Source organism: Lutra lutra, chromosome 4 (assembly GCF_902655055.1).
Source record: "Lutra lutra chromosome 4, mLutLut1.2, whole genome shotgun sequence".
Classification (NCBI taxonomy): Eukaryota; Metazoa; Chordata; class Mammalia; order Carnivora; family Mustelidae; genus Lutra; species Lutra lutra.
In genome coordinates this window covers 89,809,606-89,827,904 of record NC_062281.1, presented here as the reverse complement: position 1 = coordinate 89,827,904, position 18,299 = coordinate 89,809,606, and the positions used below count along the sequence as shown (strand labels likewise).

General features: G+C 37.6%; 1 protein-coding gene across 1 annotated transcript in view; it reads left to right on the top strand.

The window, feature by feature from the left end:
• Nucleotides 1-18,299, top strand: part of SNX27 (sorting nexin 27) — a 65,934-nt gene that overhangs the window by 30,800 nt on the left and 16,835 nt on the right. Inside the window, 4 exon segments of the mRNA XM_047726460.1 lie at nucleotides 10,031-10,223; nucleotides 12,433-12,497; nucleotides 13,795-13,899; nucleotides 17,523-17,601. Coding sequence (XP_047582416.1) covers nucleotides 10,031-10,223; nucleotides 12,433-12,497; nucleotides 13,795-13,899; nucleotides 17,523-17,601 — 442 coding nt within the window.

Here is an 18,299-nt window from a genome sequence, read left to right as displayed (position 1 = left end):
CTGGAAAAGTCTTTATTTCATCTTTATGTTTGAAAGATATTTTTACCTGGTGTAAGATTCTGAGTTGATGGGTTTTTTTCTTTTAGTACTTTAAAAATGTGACCCCTGGGGCAACTGAGTGGCTCAGCAGGTTAAAGCCTCTGCCTTCGGCTCGGATCATGATCCTGGGATTTTAGGATTGAGCCCCACATTGGGCTCTCTGCTCAGCAGGGACCCTGCTTCCCCCCATCCCTCTGCCTCCCTCTCTGCCTCCTTGTGATCTGTCAAATAAATTTAAAAAAAAAAATCTTAAAAATGTGACTCCTGTATACTGGCCTGCATAGTGTCTGATGACAAGTGAGAGGCCTGATTATTTCAGCTTTTGTTCTTCTCTATGTAATGTTTTAACCCCTTAAAGTTACCATCAGAGTTTTTTAGCTTCAAAGTTAAGTCTTTCTTGGTATTTATCCTGATTGGGTTTTCTAAATTTTATAGATTTGTGGTTTGATATCTTATTATTTTTCAAAAATTGTCAGCCAGTATGTCATTAAATATTTATTTAGCTGTGTTCTTTTTCTCTTGTCCTTCTGAGATCAGTTACATGTATGCTAGACTGTTTGATACTGTCCTACAGCTTTTGGATGTTCTATTGTTTTCTTTCTCTTTCTTCCTTCCTTTTTTTCCCTTTTTTTGCTTTAGATTGTTTTTGTTACCCTGTTTTCAAGTTCACTGATTATTTCCTCAGCTGTGTCCAGCCCACTGTTGATTGTCAGAGAAATTCTTCTTCTCTGATACCATGTTTTTATTTCTATCATTTCCCCCGAAATTCTCCATCTATTTACACATGTTGTCTGCCTTTTCCATGACATCTTTTAATGTATGAATCATAGTTATTTAAGGTGCCTGATAGTTTTGACATTTAGCTATCTCTGAGATTGCCTTTCTCTTGCCATAAGTGTTTTTTCTTTCTTACTTTTTTGTCCTGTAATACATGATTGAGTACCAAGTATCATGTGTAGAAAATGTAGAGACTGACGTAAATAATATTTGAACCTGAAAATGAGCAAATGTCTTCATCAGGGGATTGAGTCAGTCAGGCTCAGTTTGGGTGTTATTTTGGCTTTTGGTACCTTTATTGTTCCATAGGCTTCAAATCTCTCTAATAATATAGGCTGCTTTGTACTTGAGTAGGGGCTGTGGTCAGAGGCTCTGTTTTTCTGTGTTCAGCTCTCCCCGCCCTCTCAACTTTTAGCTTCCCCTGCATTGCCTATACCACAGACAAGTTCTCTCTACCTTTGCCTATCCCCCTCTGGCAAACTGCTCATGCTTTTTATTTAGGCTAGATTTATAGTGGGAGTTCTGCGTTATCTGGTCCAACTTCCGTCTCAGACAGGGTCTACTGTATCTTGGGAGTGAGACTTTTTTAGTTTTTAGTTTTAGTTTTTAGTTTTTCTGCCCTTCTTCCTTATCATAGCTAAACTCTGCCTTGTATCTGTGGTTAGTCTTGGAAGAGTTTCTTGTCCCTTCTCTAGCTGTAGCAGAGCTCTACTTAGTATCAGTATAGGAACTTGGGTCTAAGATGGTTTCCTACCTCTCACCAGGAGTAAGGAGTAGAGGGTTTTTCATTTTAGTTTTTCCCCAGAAGCAGTGGATCTTTGCCAGTGCCCTCTGAATGAGAGGATTTTCTGGTATCCCCCCAAGGGCTTAAGGCTTTTGCTTAATAATAGAAGATAAGGGTTTAGGGGATGTAGGTGGGGCATTGTGTCTTTTTTGCCAAGCACCTCTGTCATGCCTAAGCTGCCACAGTAGCCCATTTCTAGTGTCCTGCTCTGACTCTGCTCTTTCTTGTGAGCACAAGAGGCGCATGAAGAAAACTTGCAAGTGTATGGGAAATCTCTTCTATCTAGAGCGGTATTACTTATTTAAGATTTACTTCCTAAATATTAAACAGAAGCAGCCAATGATAGCTACTTAATGTATTTGTCTGCTACTACTTGTTTCTGTCATATCTGAGTCTTTTTCTACTGACTGAGTTTTCTTCTGGTTATAGATCAAATTTTCATGCTTCTTTATATGTCTAGTAATTTTTGATGGGGTCTTGCACCTTGTTAATTTAATGTGACAGTGTGTTAGATTTTGTTATATTCCTTTAAAGAATGATGGGTTCTGTTCTTTTCTTTCTTTCTTTCTTTCTTTCTTTCTGCTGGCATGCAGTTAAGTTACTTATACATTACTTTGATCTTTTTCAGGTTTTTTTTTTTAAAGATTTTATTTATTTATTTGAGGGAGAATGAGTGAGAGAGAGCATGAGAGAGGAGAAGGTCAGAGGGAGAAGCAGACTCCCCAAGGAGCTGAGAGCCCGATGCGGGACTCGATCCTGGAAGTCCGGGATCATGACCTGAGCTGAAGGCAGTTGCTCAACCAACTGAGCCACCCAGGCGCCCCCTTTTTCAGGTTTTTAAGCTCTTTTAGGGTGAGCATAGAGTAGCTTTTATAGTCTAGAGCTAATTTAGCTCTGTTCCTAAAGCATGGCACTTTTGAATTCTTTTGAATGCCATGGAGATTCAAGGGAGGTCTCTCTGTTCTGGCTGGAGGGAAGTCAGATGACTACAGATGCTCTTTGAACTCTAGTAATTATTTTTACAGCTCACCCTGGTAATAGTTCTTTCCTCAAATTGCTATTTGGCCAGAATTCAAGGGGATCCTATACAAAATCAAGGGGATTTCTAGAGCTCTGTCTCTCTTTAGCTCCCCGCTCTTGTGCACTCTGTCCTATAAATCCTAGCTGCTTTGGCCTCCCTGAACTCTAGTTTCTGTCTCCACAACTCAGTGAAGTTGCCATACTATTTGGATGCCCCGTCTGACCCCCATTTCAGGAGAAACCAGAACCTAGAAAGCCTAGGTTATGGTAGAGCTCATCTTGTTTATTTCCCTTTTCTCAGGGATCACAGTTCTTAGTTGCCGGTTGTCTAGTGTCTAAAAATAGTCATTTCCTATGTTTTGCCCGGTTTTCTAGGTGTTTATTGTAAGAGGTTAATTCCAGACCATTTAGAAGTTCCCAGATTATCCTATAAAAACAGAATATTTTTATTTATAGATAATTAAAACTTGATTTTTAATATTCTTGATTTTAAAATAAATACCAGTGGAACCTTGCTTCATACTATTTAGAAAATTTGATTCTAGTTCGATTAAGGATTTAAATGACAAAAAAATTAAAAGCTGTTAATAGAAGGTATAGGTGAATAGGTATAGCAGAGAGTTTTTGGTCCTGGGTATAGCAGAGTTTAACACAGAAAGCATTGATTATAAGAATACTGATAAATTGGACTTCATAAAACAGACATTTTTAAAAAATCAAATTACATAATAAAGTAAAAAGACAAATGACACAGTAGGAGAAGTTAGAATATACACACATGAAAAATACTATGTCAAGGACTTATAATGAACTCTACAAATCAGTGAGAAAAGCACAAAAACTCAGTCTAACAGTGGGCAAAATATATGAATGTGTATTTTACAGAAGAGAACACTCACATGGCCAATAAATGTGTGAAGAGATGATAAACATCATTAGGTGAAACATTAGAGAAATGTAAATTAGGACCACAGTGAGAAATCTTTTCATACCCATTCCCCATTGGCAAGAAATAAGAGGATCTTTTTATGTTTTACTGAGAGGAGTATAAGTTGATGTAACTAACCGCTTTAGCTTACCATTTGGCATTATCTCTTTAGGTTGATTATTCACATACTTTATAACCTTGCAGTTCTACTGTTAGCATACCCAAGAGAATCTTTTATATATGTACAGCAGGGGGTATGTATATAAGTTCATAGCAGTATTTGTTCATGATAGCCAAAATCCAGAAACAACCCAAGTGCCCATCAGTGGGATAACAGATATTTAAAAAGCAAAACAACAAATTGTTATATACAACAGAATAAACCACAAAGGTATGTAACATTGTAGATGAGACTAGGGAAAAAATAAGCCATGAAAAGGTCTCACTCTGCATGATATCCTTTTATAAAACTAAAATACCTCCCCCCCCTTTTTTGTTAGTTTCAGAGGTAGAATTTAGTGATTCAACAGTTGCATATAACACCCAGTGCTCATTACATCAAGTGTCCTCCTTAGTACCTGTCACTCAATTATCCCTTCCCCCCACCACCTCTTCTCCAGCAAACCTCTGTTTCCTAGAGTTCGGTGTCTCTTACAGTTTGCCTCCCTCTCAATTTTCATCTTATTTTTCCATCCTTTCCCCTATGCTCATCTGTTTTTGTTTCTTAAATTCTGCATATGAGTGAATTCATATGGTATTTGTCTTTCTCTGACTTATTTTGCTTAGCATAATAACCTACCCTCTAGTTCCATCCATATCCTTGCAAATGGCAAGCTTTCTTTCTTTTTGTAATATTCCATTAAAACTAAAATATCCTTTAAAAATTAATATAAAAAATAAAAATTTAAGGATTACTAATAGATACAGGAAAATACTATAAAAAGAAAAGCAAAGGAATGATGAACATAATTGAATATATTAATTTTGAGGGTCAGGGAAGCAGGGAGAGGAGGGGATAAAGGTGGCAGAGACTGTGGTTAGAAATTATTGTCAGGGTCTTATTTATAGTTTACTTTTTACAGGGTTAAAGTAACTAATTAAATTTCCAAACAAAGAGCTTGCCATAATGAGACTGCATTATGAACCAGGGATTATGATTAATCCAGTTCTGTACACCTGAGGTCCAAATAAAGAAAAAAAAATAGACCATTTATGATCCATCTTGGGGGAGAACACACATACACATGCATGCACGAACACACAAGAAACCTAAGTTATTGAAGAGCATATTGTGGCCTTTGTGCTTTTTTATTTCCAGGAAGGAGCCTAAATACTTCAGCATTAGGGAAAAATCCCTGAGTTAAGGATCTCACAGAAATGAACTAAGAGTGCTGTATCTCCTTTTACTTTATAAGCAGCTTAAGAATGGCAATGTTGTTGTTGTTGTTTTGAGACTTTTTTTTTTTTTTTAAGATTTTATTTATTTATTTGATAGGAGAGAGAGATCACAAGTAGGCAAAGGGGGATGGGAAGCAGACTCCCTGCTGAGCAGAGAGCCTGATTTGGGCCTTGATCCCAGGACCCTGAGCCATGACCTGAGCCCAAGGCAGAGGCTTAACCCACTGAGCCACCTAGGTGCCCAGTGTTGTTGTTTTTTTTTTAAAGATGAATTTTCAGCTAAAAATGAGATTAAATAGCAGGATGGTGTTAGAAACAATTTGTTGGTCATAATGTACATTGAAGTTTCATCCAGATCAATAAAGGGAACAGGACAGCATCTGTTTGACTTTTAGAAGCTGAACTTGGATGATATTGCCAAAATGTCACCATTCTATTTTTATTTTCTAATAACTTTTGCATCATATAAGGAGATTCTCCTCTGTGTGTTCAGTAACATAATTCCTGTCAGAAAATGAAAACTTTTTAATATTCACATCCAACATAGGACGAGATGTTACCATTTCAAAGCCTTAAGAAATCTATAGGTGGGGATCTAAGGAACCAACAAAATGGAGATCTCTGATATCTGGGATTTTGGTTTTGCTACTGAATACAGAGCCCAGATGTTAATAGAATTGCTTTCCCTGCAGTGGGTTGTGTTCATTGTAAGCTTTTATCAGTTACAGGGCACCTGGCTGGCTCAGTTAATAGAGCACAGGACTTAATCTCAGGGTGGTGAGTTCAAGCCCCACATTGGCCATGGAGCCCGTTTAAGAAAAAGAGAGAAAAGAATTTATCAGTTATCATCTTCTGGCATTTATTACATAGGATTAAGTCATGAGGCTAGAGAGAGAAATGACATGGCATGAATTTTCAGCATTTACATATTAGAAATTATTTTGAAGCTGAATTTTGAAACTTGGACCTGCAGAATCCAGAGAAACAAAATTAGATCACTGACAGAGAAGTTTTATACTTTCCTCACCCATATTTTTTCCTATCGGGTTCTTACTAAGCAAAGAGGATCTCAAGAGGACTGAAACTTATTACCCTCAAAGGTGCTAAGAGCGGTGCAGAGCCTCTAAGCCCACTGGGCCCTGCTTGCCCCAGCCCTGGAGCCTGGAGCAGGTGCTGTCTGACTGCACGGGCTCTGCCCATGAATGGTTAACAACAGAAAGTGGTATCAGAACAATGAGATTCAGCAATTTTGAACAGGAAGCTTTGGGAGATGTTGTTTAATGTAGTCTGCCTAAAGGTGGGACAAAATTGAACAAACAAGAAGAGTTTGGTCCTTTGGAAAGTGTGGAAGCTGCTAGTGAACTCTATTCTCCACCATCAGGAGAAGTCACTGAAATTAATTGCAGAAAATCCAGGACTTGTCAACAAATCCTTTTTATGAAGATGGTTGGCTGATCAAGATAACACTCAGTAATCCTTCAGAATTGGATGAATTAATGAGTGAAGAAGCATATAAGAAATACATAAAATCTGTTGAGGAGTAAAAATGGAACCCCTAAATAAACTAGTATGAAATGAAGGAAAGAAGGAATGGAGGGAGAGGGGGAGAGAGAGAAAGACAGACAAACTTGTTGCCTCTGACAACTGACTTTGCAGTGTGAACGTTACAAGTTGAAGAAAGTAACCAGTGATCGTTAAATTCAGTGTACTATTGCAAGCTAGTCTAACTTCATCTAATTCTGTTTAGGAGCCAGCCAGTCTTAGCGTTTAAATTAAGGTAGAAAGATCCCAAAAGCACTGCCTGCCCGTGTATATCTGTAGTTCCTATTTGATTATGTCCTCAAGTCCAGAGAATGAATAATACACACACACACACACACACATATGCATATATATTTTTTTAAAGAATTTATTTATTTTACAGAGATCACAAGTAGGCAGATAGGCAGGCAGAGAGAGAGGAAGGGAAGCAGGCTCCATACTGAGCAGAGTGCCTGATGTGGGGTGCGATCCCAGGACTCTGGGATCATGACCTGAGCCAAAGGCAGAGGCTTTTAACCCACTGAGCTACCTAGGCGCCCCCAGAGAATATATATTTTTGATAGACACTCTTGTTTGTAATGAGACTATGGGCATTTCTTTCTTTCTTTCTCTTTTTTTTTTTAAGATTTTATTTATTCATTTTTTTTTTTTAAAGATTTTATTTATTTATTTGACAGACAGAGATCACAAGTAGGCAGAGAGGCAGGCAGAGAGAGAGGAAGGGAAGCAGGCTCCCTGCTGAGCAGAGAGCCCGACGCGGGACTCAATCCCAGGACCCTGAGATCATGACCTGAGCCGAAGGCAGCGGCTTAACCCACTGAGCCACCCAGGCGCCCCTATTTATTCATTTGACAGACAGAGATCACAAGGATCTCTTGTGATCAGACAGAGATCACGACCTGAGCGGAGGGCAGAGGCCCCAACCCACTGAGCCACCCAGGCGCCTTCTTTCTTTTTTTTTTTAAAGATTTTATTTATTTATTTATTTATTTGAGAGTGAGTACACAAGTAGGGGAACCGGCAGGCGTGGGAGAAGCAGGCTCCGTGCTGAGCAGGAGACTGATGTGGGACTCCATCCCATGCCCCTGGGATCATGACTTGAGCTTAAGGCAGATGCTTAACTGAGTGAACCACCCAGGCATCCTGAGACTATGGGCATTTCTCATGGCCCATGGACGTTCTTGAGTTTTAGGCAGAAGACCTCAGCATGCATTAAGTGATTCAGTCATTTTTTTTGGCAAGTGAGTGTGTCCAAACCAGGGAACTATGAATACTGATAGATCTTGGTTAATTTTAAGGACCAGTGAAGAACAAAGATGATCTGTTGGCGCTCTTTTTGTATGTTTCTCATTTGCTTAGCACAGTTAATTTATTTTATTTTATTTTTTAAAAGATTTTATTTATTTGATAGAGATCACAAGTAGGCAGAGAGGCAGGCAGAGAGAGGGGAGGAAGCAGGCTCCCCACCGAGCAGAGAGCCCGAGGAGGGGCTCGATCCCAGGACCCTGAGATTATGACCTGAGTTGAAGGCAGAGGCTTTAACCCGCTGCGCCACCCAGGCACCCCTAGCACAGTTAATTTAAAAATGGTTTTTGGCTCTTGGGGAGGCCATTCCTGCTTCCCTTAAAGTATTACAGAACTGTCAGGCATCCAGATTATTTATATTTCTGTTGCCTTGACGCCACATTTAAATTGGGAGTGGAGGGGGGGGTAGGTGAGTGGCTATTTGATGTTACTCTTCTCATTGTATAAAGAAACTGAAAGTTGAGTCAATTTCTCAGGTTTCTTGTTGAAATTACCACAAAGGCCTCTCAGGCTATAGCATTCTTTTTACCCTAGGAAATGTTTTACGGGACTTGAGATCACTCAGGTGATCACCTTTGAAGAAATACAGTCATAGTCTTCTTGTGCATTATCAAAGATCTATTCTGTTCTTCCTTGGAAAAAGATTTTGGGGAGTATCTTTGAACTAGCAGTGTCCCTAAGTAGTTTTACCTCCCTTCCTTCCTAGTATGAGGAACTCAGGCTGATACATATCACCCATACTGTTATGGGCTTACTTTTTGTATGCAAAAGAATGGTGATGTTATTGAAAAATTTGGATACTTTAGTTTGAGAAGGAAGTATATAAGGCCAGACTGACTAAATAAGAATTCTTAAGACTGCCTGCCCTCAGGAAAACTGTGGTATTATCTAAGGGGAATGCTGTTCTCCTTTTTATGCATTTGTACCTCAGGAGGCAGTGATGGGAATACTTGATAATATATGTGATTCATTACAACTTTGAGTGATAATCACAGGAAGAACGCTCATTGATCCGGATCATACACATCCTTAGAGACTGTTTGATAGTGATTAGAGGCTTTGTTTTTAATTGGAGGAATCATGGATAAAAAGTTATGGGAGAGGAATCTTGAATGAATGAATTTTTTTTTTTTTTTTTTGCATTTAATTCACTTCCTAAATCACAGAAGCATGGGAAGACACATATTGAGCTTTGAAGGAAAGGCTTTGGCCTATATATTCTCAGTGATTAACTACTGATTCCATGAGTAGATGATCTGTTTTGTGCACGTTTAAAATTTGTAATGATTTTTGCAAAACCAGTTAATGTGATTTGGGTCCAGTTTTTCCATCTCTGCCTCATTTGTTATGTTCTGAGAATACAAAGGAACTTGGATTATTAGATGTTTTTGGATTGCATGTTCTATCACTTTCCTTTATGAGGATACATAGTCAAGAATTTCACATATATCCATTTATTTTGTAATCAGATATTTACTGAGTGCCAGCTATGTTCCACGCTCTGTTCTAGAAGCTTGGCATGTATCTATGAACAATAGACAAAAGTCTCTAACCATTTCTTCATGAGGATTATTAACTCTTTGTAATTACAAGGTGGTCCTTAGAATATGTTTATTCTTCAACTTTTTGTTAGCCCTGTTTTAATGATGGAAGGAAGAACAAAACTAAAGCTATCTGACTTTGGGAAAGTAGTTTTTGCAACAAAAACATTTTACTAACAAAATGCTACTATTACATAATTTTTAGAACTTCCTTTGAAGTTTGGGCCACACACAAATATCAGTCACATTGCTTTCTAGTCAACCCTCACATTATAAATCTCCAAATTTACTTGCTTGTTCATTCACTAGATTTACCACATTGACTTTGAATGACTTAACTTTCTGAAAATAAAATCTACTCTTAAAAGCTGATAATTGCCTTTGAAGATATTTAAAACAATGTGTTGGAGGTAATTTTAATAGCAAAAATAAGGTCATGGGCTGCTTGAAAGGAGTAGCACTCTGTTGTACCTATCATTTCTGGCATGTTTATTAAAAGTAAGCCTTATTTTACAGTGACCATGAACATATTCTCTGTTAAGTATGTAGCAGAATATACCTCACCAGCATCTGTCTGAGCTTGACTTTAGATGATTCTGTGATTTAATTTGTAGTAAGTAGGCTTTTTTTTTTTGTTTTTTTGTTTTTTGTTTTTTTTTTTTTGTTTTTTTTTTTTTTGTTCTTTCCCCTCACCAGGTATACAATGTTTATATGGCAGGGAGGCAGCTGTGTTCTAAGCGGTACCGGGAGTTTGCCATCCTACACCAGAACCTGAAGAGAGAGTTTGCCAACTTTACATTTCCCCGACTTCCAGGGAAGTGGCCATTCTCTTTATCAGAACAGCAACTAGATGCCCGACGTCGGGGGTTGGAAGAATATCTAGAAAAAGGTAAGCTGGCCTACTAAATAAACTCTACTATCTTAAGTAGACATGGAGTCTGGGTATGTGTTGCAACTCTTTTTTTTTTTAAAGATTTTATTTATTTATTTGAGAGAGAGACAGTGAGAGAGAGCATGAGCGAGGAGAAGGTCAGAGGGAGAAGCAGACTACCCATGGAGCTGGGAGCCCAATGCAGGACTTGGGACTCGATCCTGGGACTCCGGGACCATGACCCGAGCCGAAGGCAGTTGTCCAACCAACCGAGCCAACCAGGCATCCCTGTGTTGCAACTCTTAAACTCCATAGTTAATTTTCCCAAACTCAGTAGTGAAAGTAAATCACATTTCTCTGACCATTGATGTTGAGTGATCTGAGCTTTGAAGCTGAGACTGAAATGTCCAGCACAAGGATTAATTTTCATTTCCTTGACTTGGTGAGGACTTAACAACAGAAAAATACATAATTCGTTTTTGATGCATTAGGGACCTGTATTTATAGGGTTACTTTATTTGCCAGCAAACACAGACAGACTCATCAACATGCTGAGTTGACTTCAGAACTAAACAGGTCATACTTAAAACATTTTTATTAAAATGATTCTCAGTTCACTGGCAAATCATACTTGAAAACTTCTTTTCCTCTTACAGGTGCAAAGTTGTAGGTAATCTAAGGTCCTGTTGATCTAAGCAGGTTATAGGTTAAAGTATTGAAACCTACTTGTTATCTGAGGACTTCCAAGTAGTATATCAGAAGTCTGAGATGTGGGTGCTGAAACATTTGCTTATCTGGAAAGACAAGAGGAGAAATGACCCAGATTTCCAGAATAAGATAGTTCATTCTGTGGCTCAGAGAAGAGATCCTTACATTATGGAGTTATATAATTTCCCAGCTGTGCAACAGGCCTTTTTGAAAATACTAATTTAATAGAATAACGGTCTTATGTGATATTTATTAATTCTATGTCCTTGTGTCCTTGTATAAGAACTAATTGACCTAATTGAATTTTTTTAAACTTTAGTAGAGAGCCTTATCCCTGAAGAAAAAACTGTTTCTCCTGTAGAAGTTAGTGAGACTCCCTCGTCTGTTTTTAGCTTTTTTCTAACATGGAATGGCCTCTAAACACAGCCCTCGGGAAATGAAAAAGGGTATAAATATTTTTTAATAAAATGAAGTAAAATCATCAGTATAACTTAACATCCTCATGAGAGTGTCAGGAAATTAACTTAGATTTAGATAATTAACTACTTACCTGCTTTCCTTCCTTCCTTTTTTTCTTTTCTTTTCCTTTTTTTTTTTTTTTTGGTTGTTTTGAAGCTAAAGTTAGTGAGATGAGAAGATGTGCTGAGCTTACTACTTAATTACCTACCCATTTTTTCCGAAGTAGTTTTAAGCTCTTATGGTTCTCTGACTGGCCTGGTTCCTAAGTGAAGTGGTCTTTTTTCCTTTTGTATTTGCTTTATTCCTTTTTTTTTTTTTTAAAGATTTTATTTATTTATTTGACAGACAGAAATCACAAGTAGGCAGAGAGGCAGGCAGAGAGAGAGAGGAGGAAGCAGGCTCCCCGCGGAGCAGAGAGCCCGATGTGGGGCTCGATCCCAGGACCCTGGGATCATGACCTGAGCCGAAGGCAGAGGCTTTAACCCACTGAGCCACCCAGGCGCCCCTGTATTTGCTTTATTCCTAATTGACCTTATCCTTGCTCTATTGTCTTGTTCTTAGTTCACATGTGATTGCAAAGTTAAATTTACTGAACTTCTCTGGTTTTGGGTGACTTCTTTTGGCTATGTTTAATATTTCTAGCAAGCTACATCATTTTTAAAAGATTTTATTTACTTACCTGACAGAGAGAAAACACAAGTAGGCAGAGTGGCAAGCAGAGGGAGAAGGAGAAGCGAGCTCTCCGCTGAGCAGGGAGCCCAATGTGGGGCTTGATCCCATGACTCTGGGATCATGACCCGAGCTGAGGATAGCCACTTAACCATCTGAGTCCCCCAGGTGCCCCATTAGCAAGCTACATCTTTGAGCATCCTATTATTCCTCTGTTGTAGTTCATATTTATAAGAATATTTGTTGTGCCTTAACATGTCATATGTCAGGAATGGCGTACCTCCTCTGCATTGCCTGCTACTCATGATTTAAGCTTAAACCTTGATATGTTCCTGACTTTAAAGTCTTGATTTTAGAATCTCATGCCAGATTCTATTTTTATTTTCTACAGTGTGCTCAATACGAGTCATTGGTGAGAGTGACATCATGCAGGAATTCCTATCAGAATCAGATGAGGTAGGTGAAGAATCCCTTCAGTGACTATTTACCCCTTGGCTCCTTGTGGGGGAAAACAAAGATACTGGTTATAGATTGAACTGCCATAAATTCTCCAAATGAGTGTTTTTTAAGCTTCCCTTTCTTCTGTACCCTGCTTATCTTTCAAGATCTACTCTCCTAGCAAAATTCAGATAAAACAGTATAGTATTGTTAACTCTGGTCACCATGTAGTAGAACTCCAGAACAAGAGCTAAATCTTGGTCATCTTTCTATTCCCTGTGCCTTACTATAATGTCAGGCATATTGTAGGTGCTTAATAAGTATTAATGGAGTAGAAGAAAGAATATGTAATGCTGTTATATTAAATAGTGTTTTATCTGCTAATTATTTTTTATATATATGTCTTTTTTTCCCAACTAGATAATAAGTTTCTTTTAGACAAGGGCTTACAATGAAGTAATACTTAGGATGGTTTTAGATGATGAATATTTTTTAAATGGTAAAAGAAAATCGACTTGCTCTTAAATAGTTGTTTCTCTCTAATAAAACTTAGAAAGTCAGAAATCTGTTAGAGGAGGGGTACCTGGGTGGGTCAGTTGGCTAAGCATCCAACTCTTGATATCAGCTCAAGTCTTGATGTCAGTGTCATGAGTTCAAGCCTGGAGTTGGGCTCCACACTGGGCATGGAGCCTACTTTAAGGAAAAAAAAAATCTGTTAGAAGAATATATTAATCATCAAAAGCAATAAGAAAGAAGGATCTTTTAAATTAAGGGATAAGAATTGTGTACTCTTCTCTAGAAGAAAATTGGGCATTATACTAACTCAGATTCCTGCATTTCATCCATTTTTCCTGTCAACGGTGTTATGATTACTTCAGGGTTTAGAAAGGAACTTAAGATACGACTTGAACCAATCTAGCATGCTTAACCATTTAAATCCAGAGAATGTTTGTCAAAACTACTGGGTTTAGTTGTTCTCTTTTCTCATTTGTGAGTTCTGAATTTTGGAAGTAAGCCAAAAATCTCATCTGTGTTTGACCTAGACTGCTTCACACAAGTGTTCTGTTTTGAAATGTGAACATATTAGCTTTAACATGTTTCTTTCCTCTCTGTTCATCTTAAAGGTTAACTTCTGCTGCAGCCTGAAGTCAGCTTTCTGACTTGTAAAATGTATTGACTTTAAGGTTTCTTTTTACCCCTTTTCATTGGAACTTGTTTTCTATCACATGTTTAGGTTTGTTGTTTCGCTAACATGTTGCAAGGAGAGTGAGGATATGCTGGGTCATAAATTCTATCTCTTTGTCTTTTCCCCCAGAACTATAATGGTGTCTCCGACGTAGAGCTGAGAGTAGCACTACCAGATGGAACAACAGTTACAGTCAGGGTTAAAAAGAACAGTACTACAGACCAAGTATATCAGGTAAATTAAACTTGAACATGTAGACTCAATATTGGATGGCATAAAGCTAAGGAAGATAGATTAAATGAGTTAATACATATAAAGTGCTTGAACTACCTGGCATATAATGAGTTTATTAAATGTTAGGTACTCTTGTTGATGTTATTATTAATATGAAAATACTTTGCCCCCCTTGAAGGAAGGGTATAGTTACCTACTGTCACAATTACCTACCTACAGTTACCTACTGTAGGTAACCACCTAGTAGTTACCTACCTAGTAGCTGTGATTAGCCCACCCCTTCTTTTTAATTGTAAAAAACTTTAACATACATGAAAACAGAACAGTACAGTGATACCCCATTTTTCTATCACTTATATTTAATAATTATCAAGATTTTGCCACATTTGTATTATATATCCTTTTTCCCTTTTCCTTTGTTTAATTTTTTAAAAAAGATTTTATTTATTTGAAACAGAGAGAGAAAACACAAGCAGGGGGAGGAGGGGCAGAGGGAGAGGAAAGGCAAGAAGCAGACTCCCTACTGAGCAGGGAGCCTGATGCAGGGCTGGATCCCAGGACCCTGGGATCATGACCTGAGTCAAAGGCAGGTGCTTAACTGGCTGAGCCACCCAGGTGCCCCTTTGTTTAAATATTTTAAAGCAAATTCCATTTTATTGGACCTGTGTATATTTCAGTATAAATCTCTAAAAAAAATAAGGACATTCTTCTTATATAAACACAAAGCCATTATCAGATCTAAAAAATTAACAGTATTTCCTTGGCATTAACTAATAACAAATCCATAGTCAAATTTTCCCAACTCTGTGGAGATGATTTTTTATAGTTGGTTTGTTAAAATTTGAATCTAGGGTTGCCTGGATGGCTCAGTGGGTTAAGCCTCTGCCTTTGGCTCAGGTCATGATCTCAGGGTCATGGGATCGAGCCCCACATCGGGCTCTCTGCTTAGCAGGGAGCCTGCTTCCCCCCTCTCTCTGCCTACCTTTCTGCCTACTTGTGATATCTCTCTGTGACAAATAAATAAATCTTTAAAAAAAGAATCTGGATCTTAAACAAGTTTGGTTTTTATGTTTGTTTTAATATAAAGCAATCTCCCTTCCCTTCCCCAACTTTTAATTTCCATGTTACTAATTTGTTGCAGAAATTGGGTCTGTGATGTACAATGTCCCACATTCTGAGTTTATCTGTTTGTTTTTTATCTGTGTCATTTAATATGTCTGTCTTCTCCTTACATTTTACATAAATTGAAGTTTGCTCTAGAGGTTCGATTAGGTTCAGGTTTAGCTTTGTTTTATAAGAATACTTCACAATTGGATATATATATATATGTATATGTATATATATATATATATATATATATATTATACATATACATATATATATATCCATCCTATTGCTTTTCAACAGGAGTTACACAATATCTTGTTATCCCACTTTTGTGATACTAAGATTAATCAGTAGGTTGAGGTGGTGATGACCTGGGCCCTCTACTGTAAAATTTCCCAGTGATATGTAATTAGATGAGTGTATCATCGGTGATTACTCCCTTAACCAGTGATTTCATTAAGGGTTACAAAGTACTAGTTTTCTAATTCTGTCATTTCTTCATATTTGTTAGGTAGGCTTCTTCTGTAAAGAACTTGTCCTTAAATAGGGCTATGTAGTTACCCTCAAATATAGTTTATAGGAAAGGGAGGATAAATACTGAATTTTTTTATTGCCAATTTTCAGAGTAAAGAATTGGTGTCCTAGTTGATTCCAGTGAGGGCCAATGAAATAATTATTTTGTTTTATTTTATTTTTAAATGTAATTTTATTATCATGGGGTTTTAGGTTATTTAATATAATTTAATCATATATTATCTTTGATGCTCAGATTGTTCCAGTTTTGGCCAGTGGAAGCTCCTTCATGTCTGCTTCTATATTCCTTTTTTTTTTTTAAAGATTTATTTATTTATTTATTTGACAGACAGAGATCACAAGTAGGCAGAGAGGCAGGCAGAGAGAGAGGGGGAAGCAGGCTCCCTGCTGAGCAGAGAGCCCGATGTGGGGCTTTTTGTTTATCTTTAACCCACTGAGCCACCCAGGTACCCCCCTTTTTGTTTATCTTTAATCCTGATTTGATCAAGACTTTCAGGGAGTCAGGTTTCTGGATATTAATGTTTGTTTTTCCTTTGTAGCAAAGAAACAAATCTCTTTCTCATACATTTACTCATGTACTATATATCATGGCAAAGGATATATATTTCTAAGATTACAACATGATGCAGTGATTGCAAGGAAAATGTTATTTTTACAAGTTGCTGGTTTTGTTTTGTATTCTTTGTTTTGTTTTCTAGTATTTCTCTAGCAAGGCCAATTACTTACCTTTTTTTTTTTTTTGGCACTTTTCTCCTTTTTTTGGCACAAGTCTGAGACTTGTAGCTGTAAGCTATTTTCTAAACTTTGAAAGCATTTCAGGTTCTGTTCAGTGCAATATAGAATGGTGACTTAGAACATTTATAATTTCTAGTTTCTACCTCACATCAGGGATGAGCTTAGGTTTGATATGTGAGTAGGATATGGGAAGAAGGATATAATTTGATATGGGAAGAAGGATATTTGGCTTACCGAGACACTAATATTTAACAGTTTATCTTGTTCAGTTAATATCTTATTATATATTGAGATTGATCTTGTGTACTATTTTGTGATTTTGAGTTTTGTTGTCTTCTGTTTGTAATTTCAGTTTTCATTTATTTGCACATGGAGTCTCTCAGTTGTTTTTTGTCCTGTGAGCTCCTAGAAAGAAGGACTGATACTTGTTTTTGTTTTGTTTTTTAAAGATTTTATTTATTTGCTAGAGAGAGAGCACAAGCAGGGAGAGCCGCAGGCAGAGGGAGAAGCAGGCTATTCGCTGAGCAAGGAGCCTGATGTGGGATTCAATCCCAGGAGCCTGGGTTCATGACCCGAGCCGAAGGCAGATGCCTAACTGACTGAGCCACCGAGGCATCCCCTAATACTTGTTTAATATGACTCTGTTGTTCCAACATTCTACTGTTTTCATGTGGATATTCATGGTGATAATGCTTAGAAAATGGAGGTCCCCAGGCTGAGGCATGGATCCTCCAAAAAATAAATAAGAATAATTTTGAAGCATGAACAAAATTGTCAAACTATTTTAAGCCCAAGAACCAAAGATACAGATTTTTTAGGTTAAATGTGTGAGAGTGGATATTTAAGAATTTATTTTCTTCTTAAGACCTGTTCTTATCAAGCACATGACTTACAAGTGGTGTTAAAAAAGACCTCCGTGGGATGAAGTCATATTTCAGAGAAAAAGATATTTAAGGAGAGAGATTATTATTAGCTTGAAGTGGAAGGGGAAAACTCATATTTAGAGATCATAGCTCTTTGGGTCAGATACAGGTTTTTTTCACCTTTCATTTTGTACATATGTGTGTATGAATTCATGTAGACATACATACAAAGAAGGATAGCTATAGACTATGTATTTAATTTATGTGAAACCAAGATGGCAAAACTCCTCCCTTCTCCTCCATTGCACATGCACACACCTGTCTTTTCCCATAGTGTTGTCTGATTAGTTACCCCTAAAATGATCTATCCTGTTTACACTATAGGCTATTGCAGCAAAGGTTGGCATGGACAGTACGACAGTGAATTACTTTGCCTTATTTGAAGTGATCAATCATTCCTTTGGTAAGTGCCAGTTGGTTTATTTAAGTTTTGTTTGAGGGTATTTTATTCTAATTCTATCAGACTAAAGCTCCCAGAAGCTGTCAGACTGAAACTGTTTGCCTAGAGAATAAGAGCTTGCAGAAGGGGAGATCCCACTCATGAGGACTGTCTTGCAGAAGCAGACCAGGCAGATCCTATTAAGTCCAAGTCAAAAGGGTGTCTGATCACTAATCCTTTTTTTCCTCTTTTGTAAATACAACTTACTTATACCTAGCACTGATACTTCATGACATTTTTTAAAATCAGAGTTTCAAAATTAATATATTCCAGTGAAATAGCAAAAAAGAGGGATAGTCGATTTAGCCACAACTTGTTTTAGTGTACTTTTATGCTTTTTGTAGGTAATTAAGAATAGCTTTTTATTTTCAGGAGTTAGAAAGAGATACATTGCTTAAAAACCTTTGCTTTAATTTTCTGTGTAATAGATAGTCTTTTCTAGGAAATTTTATTGCATGTTGACAGGAAGTTTCTCATATGCTATTTTATAAAAGCTAGGGATGGTGGTCACATTTGTTGCATTGAGATCACAAAGGGGAGGAAGTCTGAGTGCCCCCCCCCAAAGAATTTATTTATTTATTTGTGAGAGAGAGCATGAGAGGGAAGAAGGTCAGAGGGAGAAGCAGACTCCCTGTGGAGCCGGGAGCAGCCCAATTCAGGAT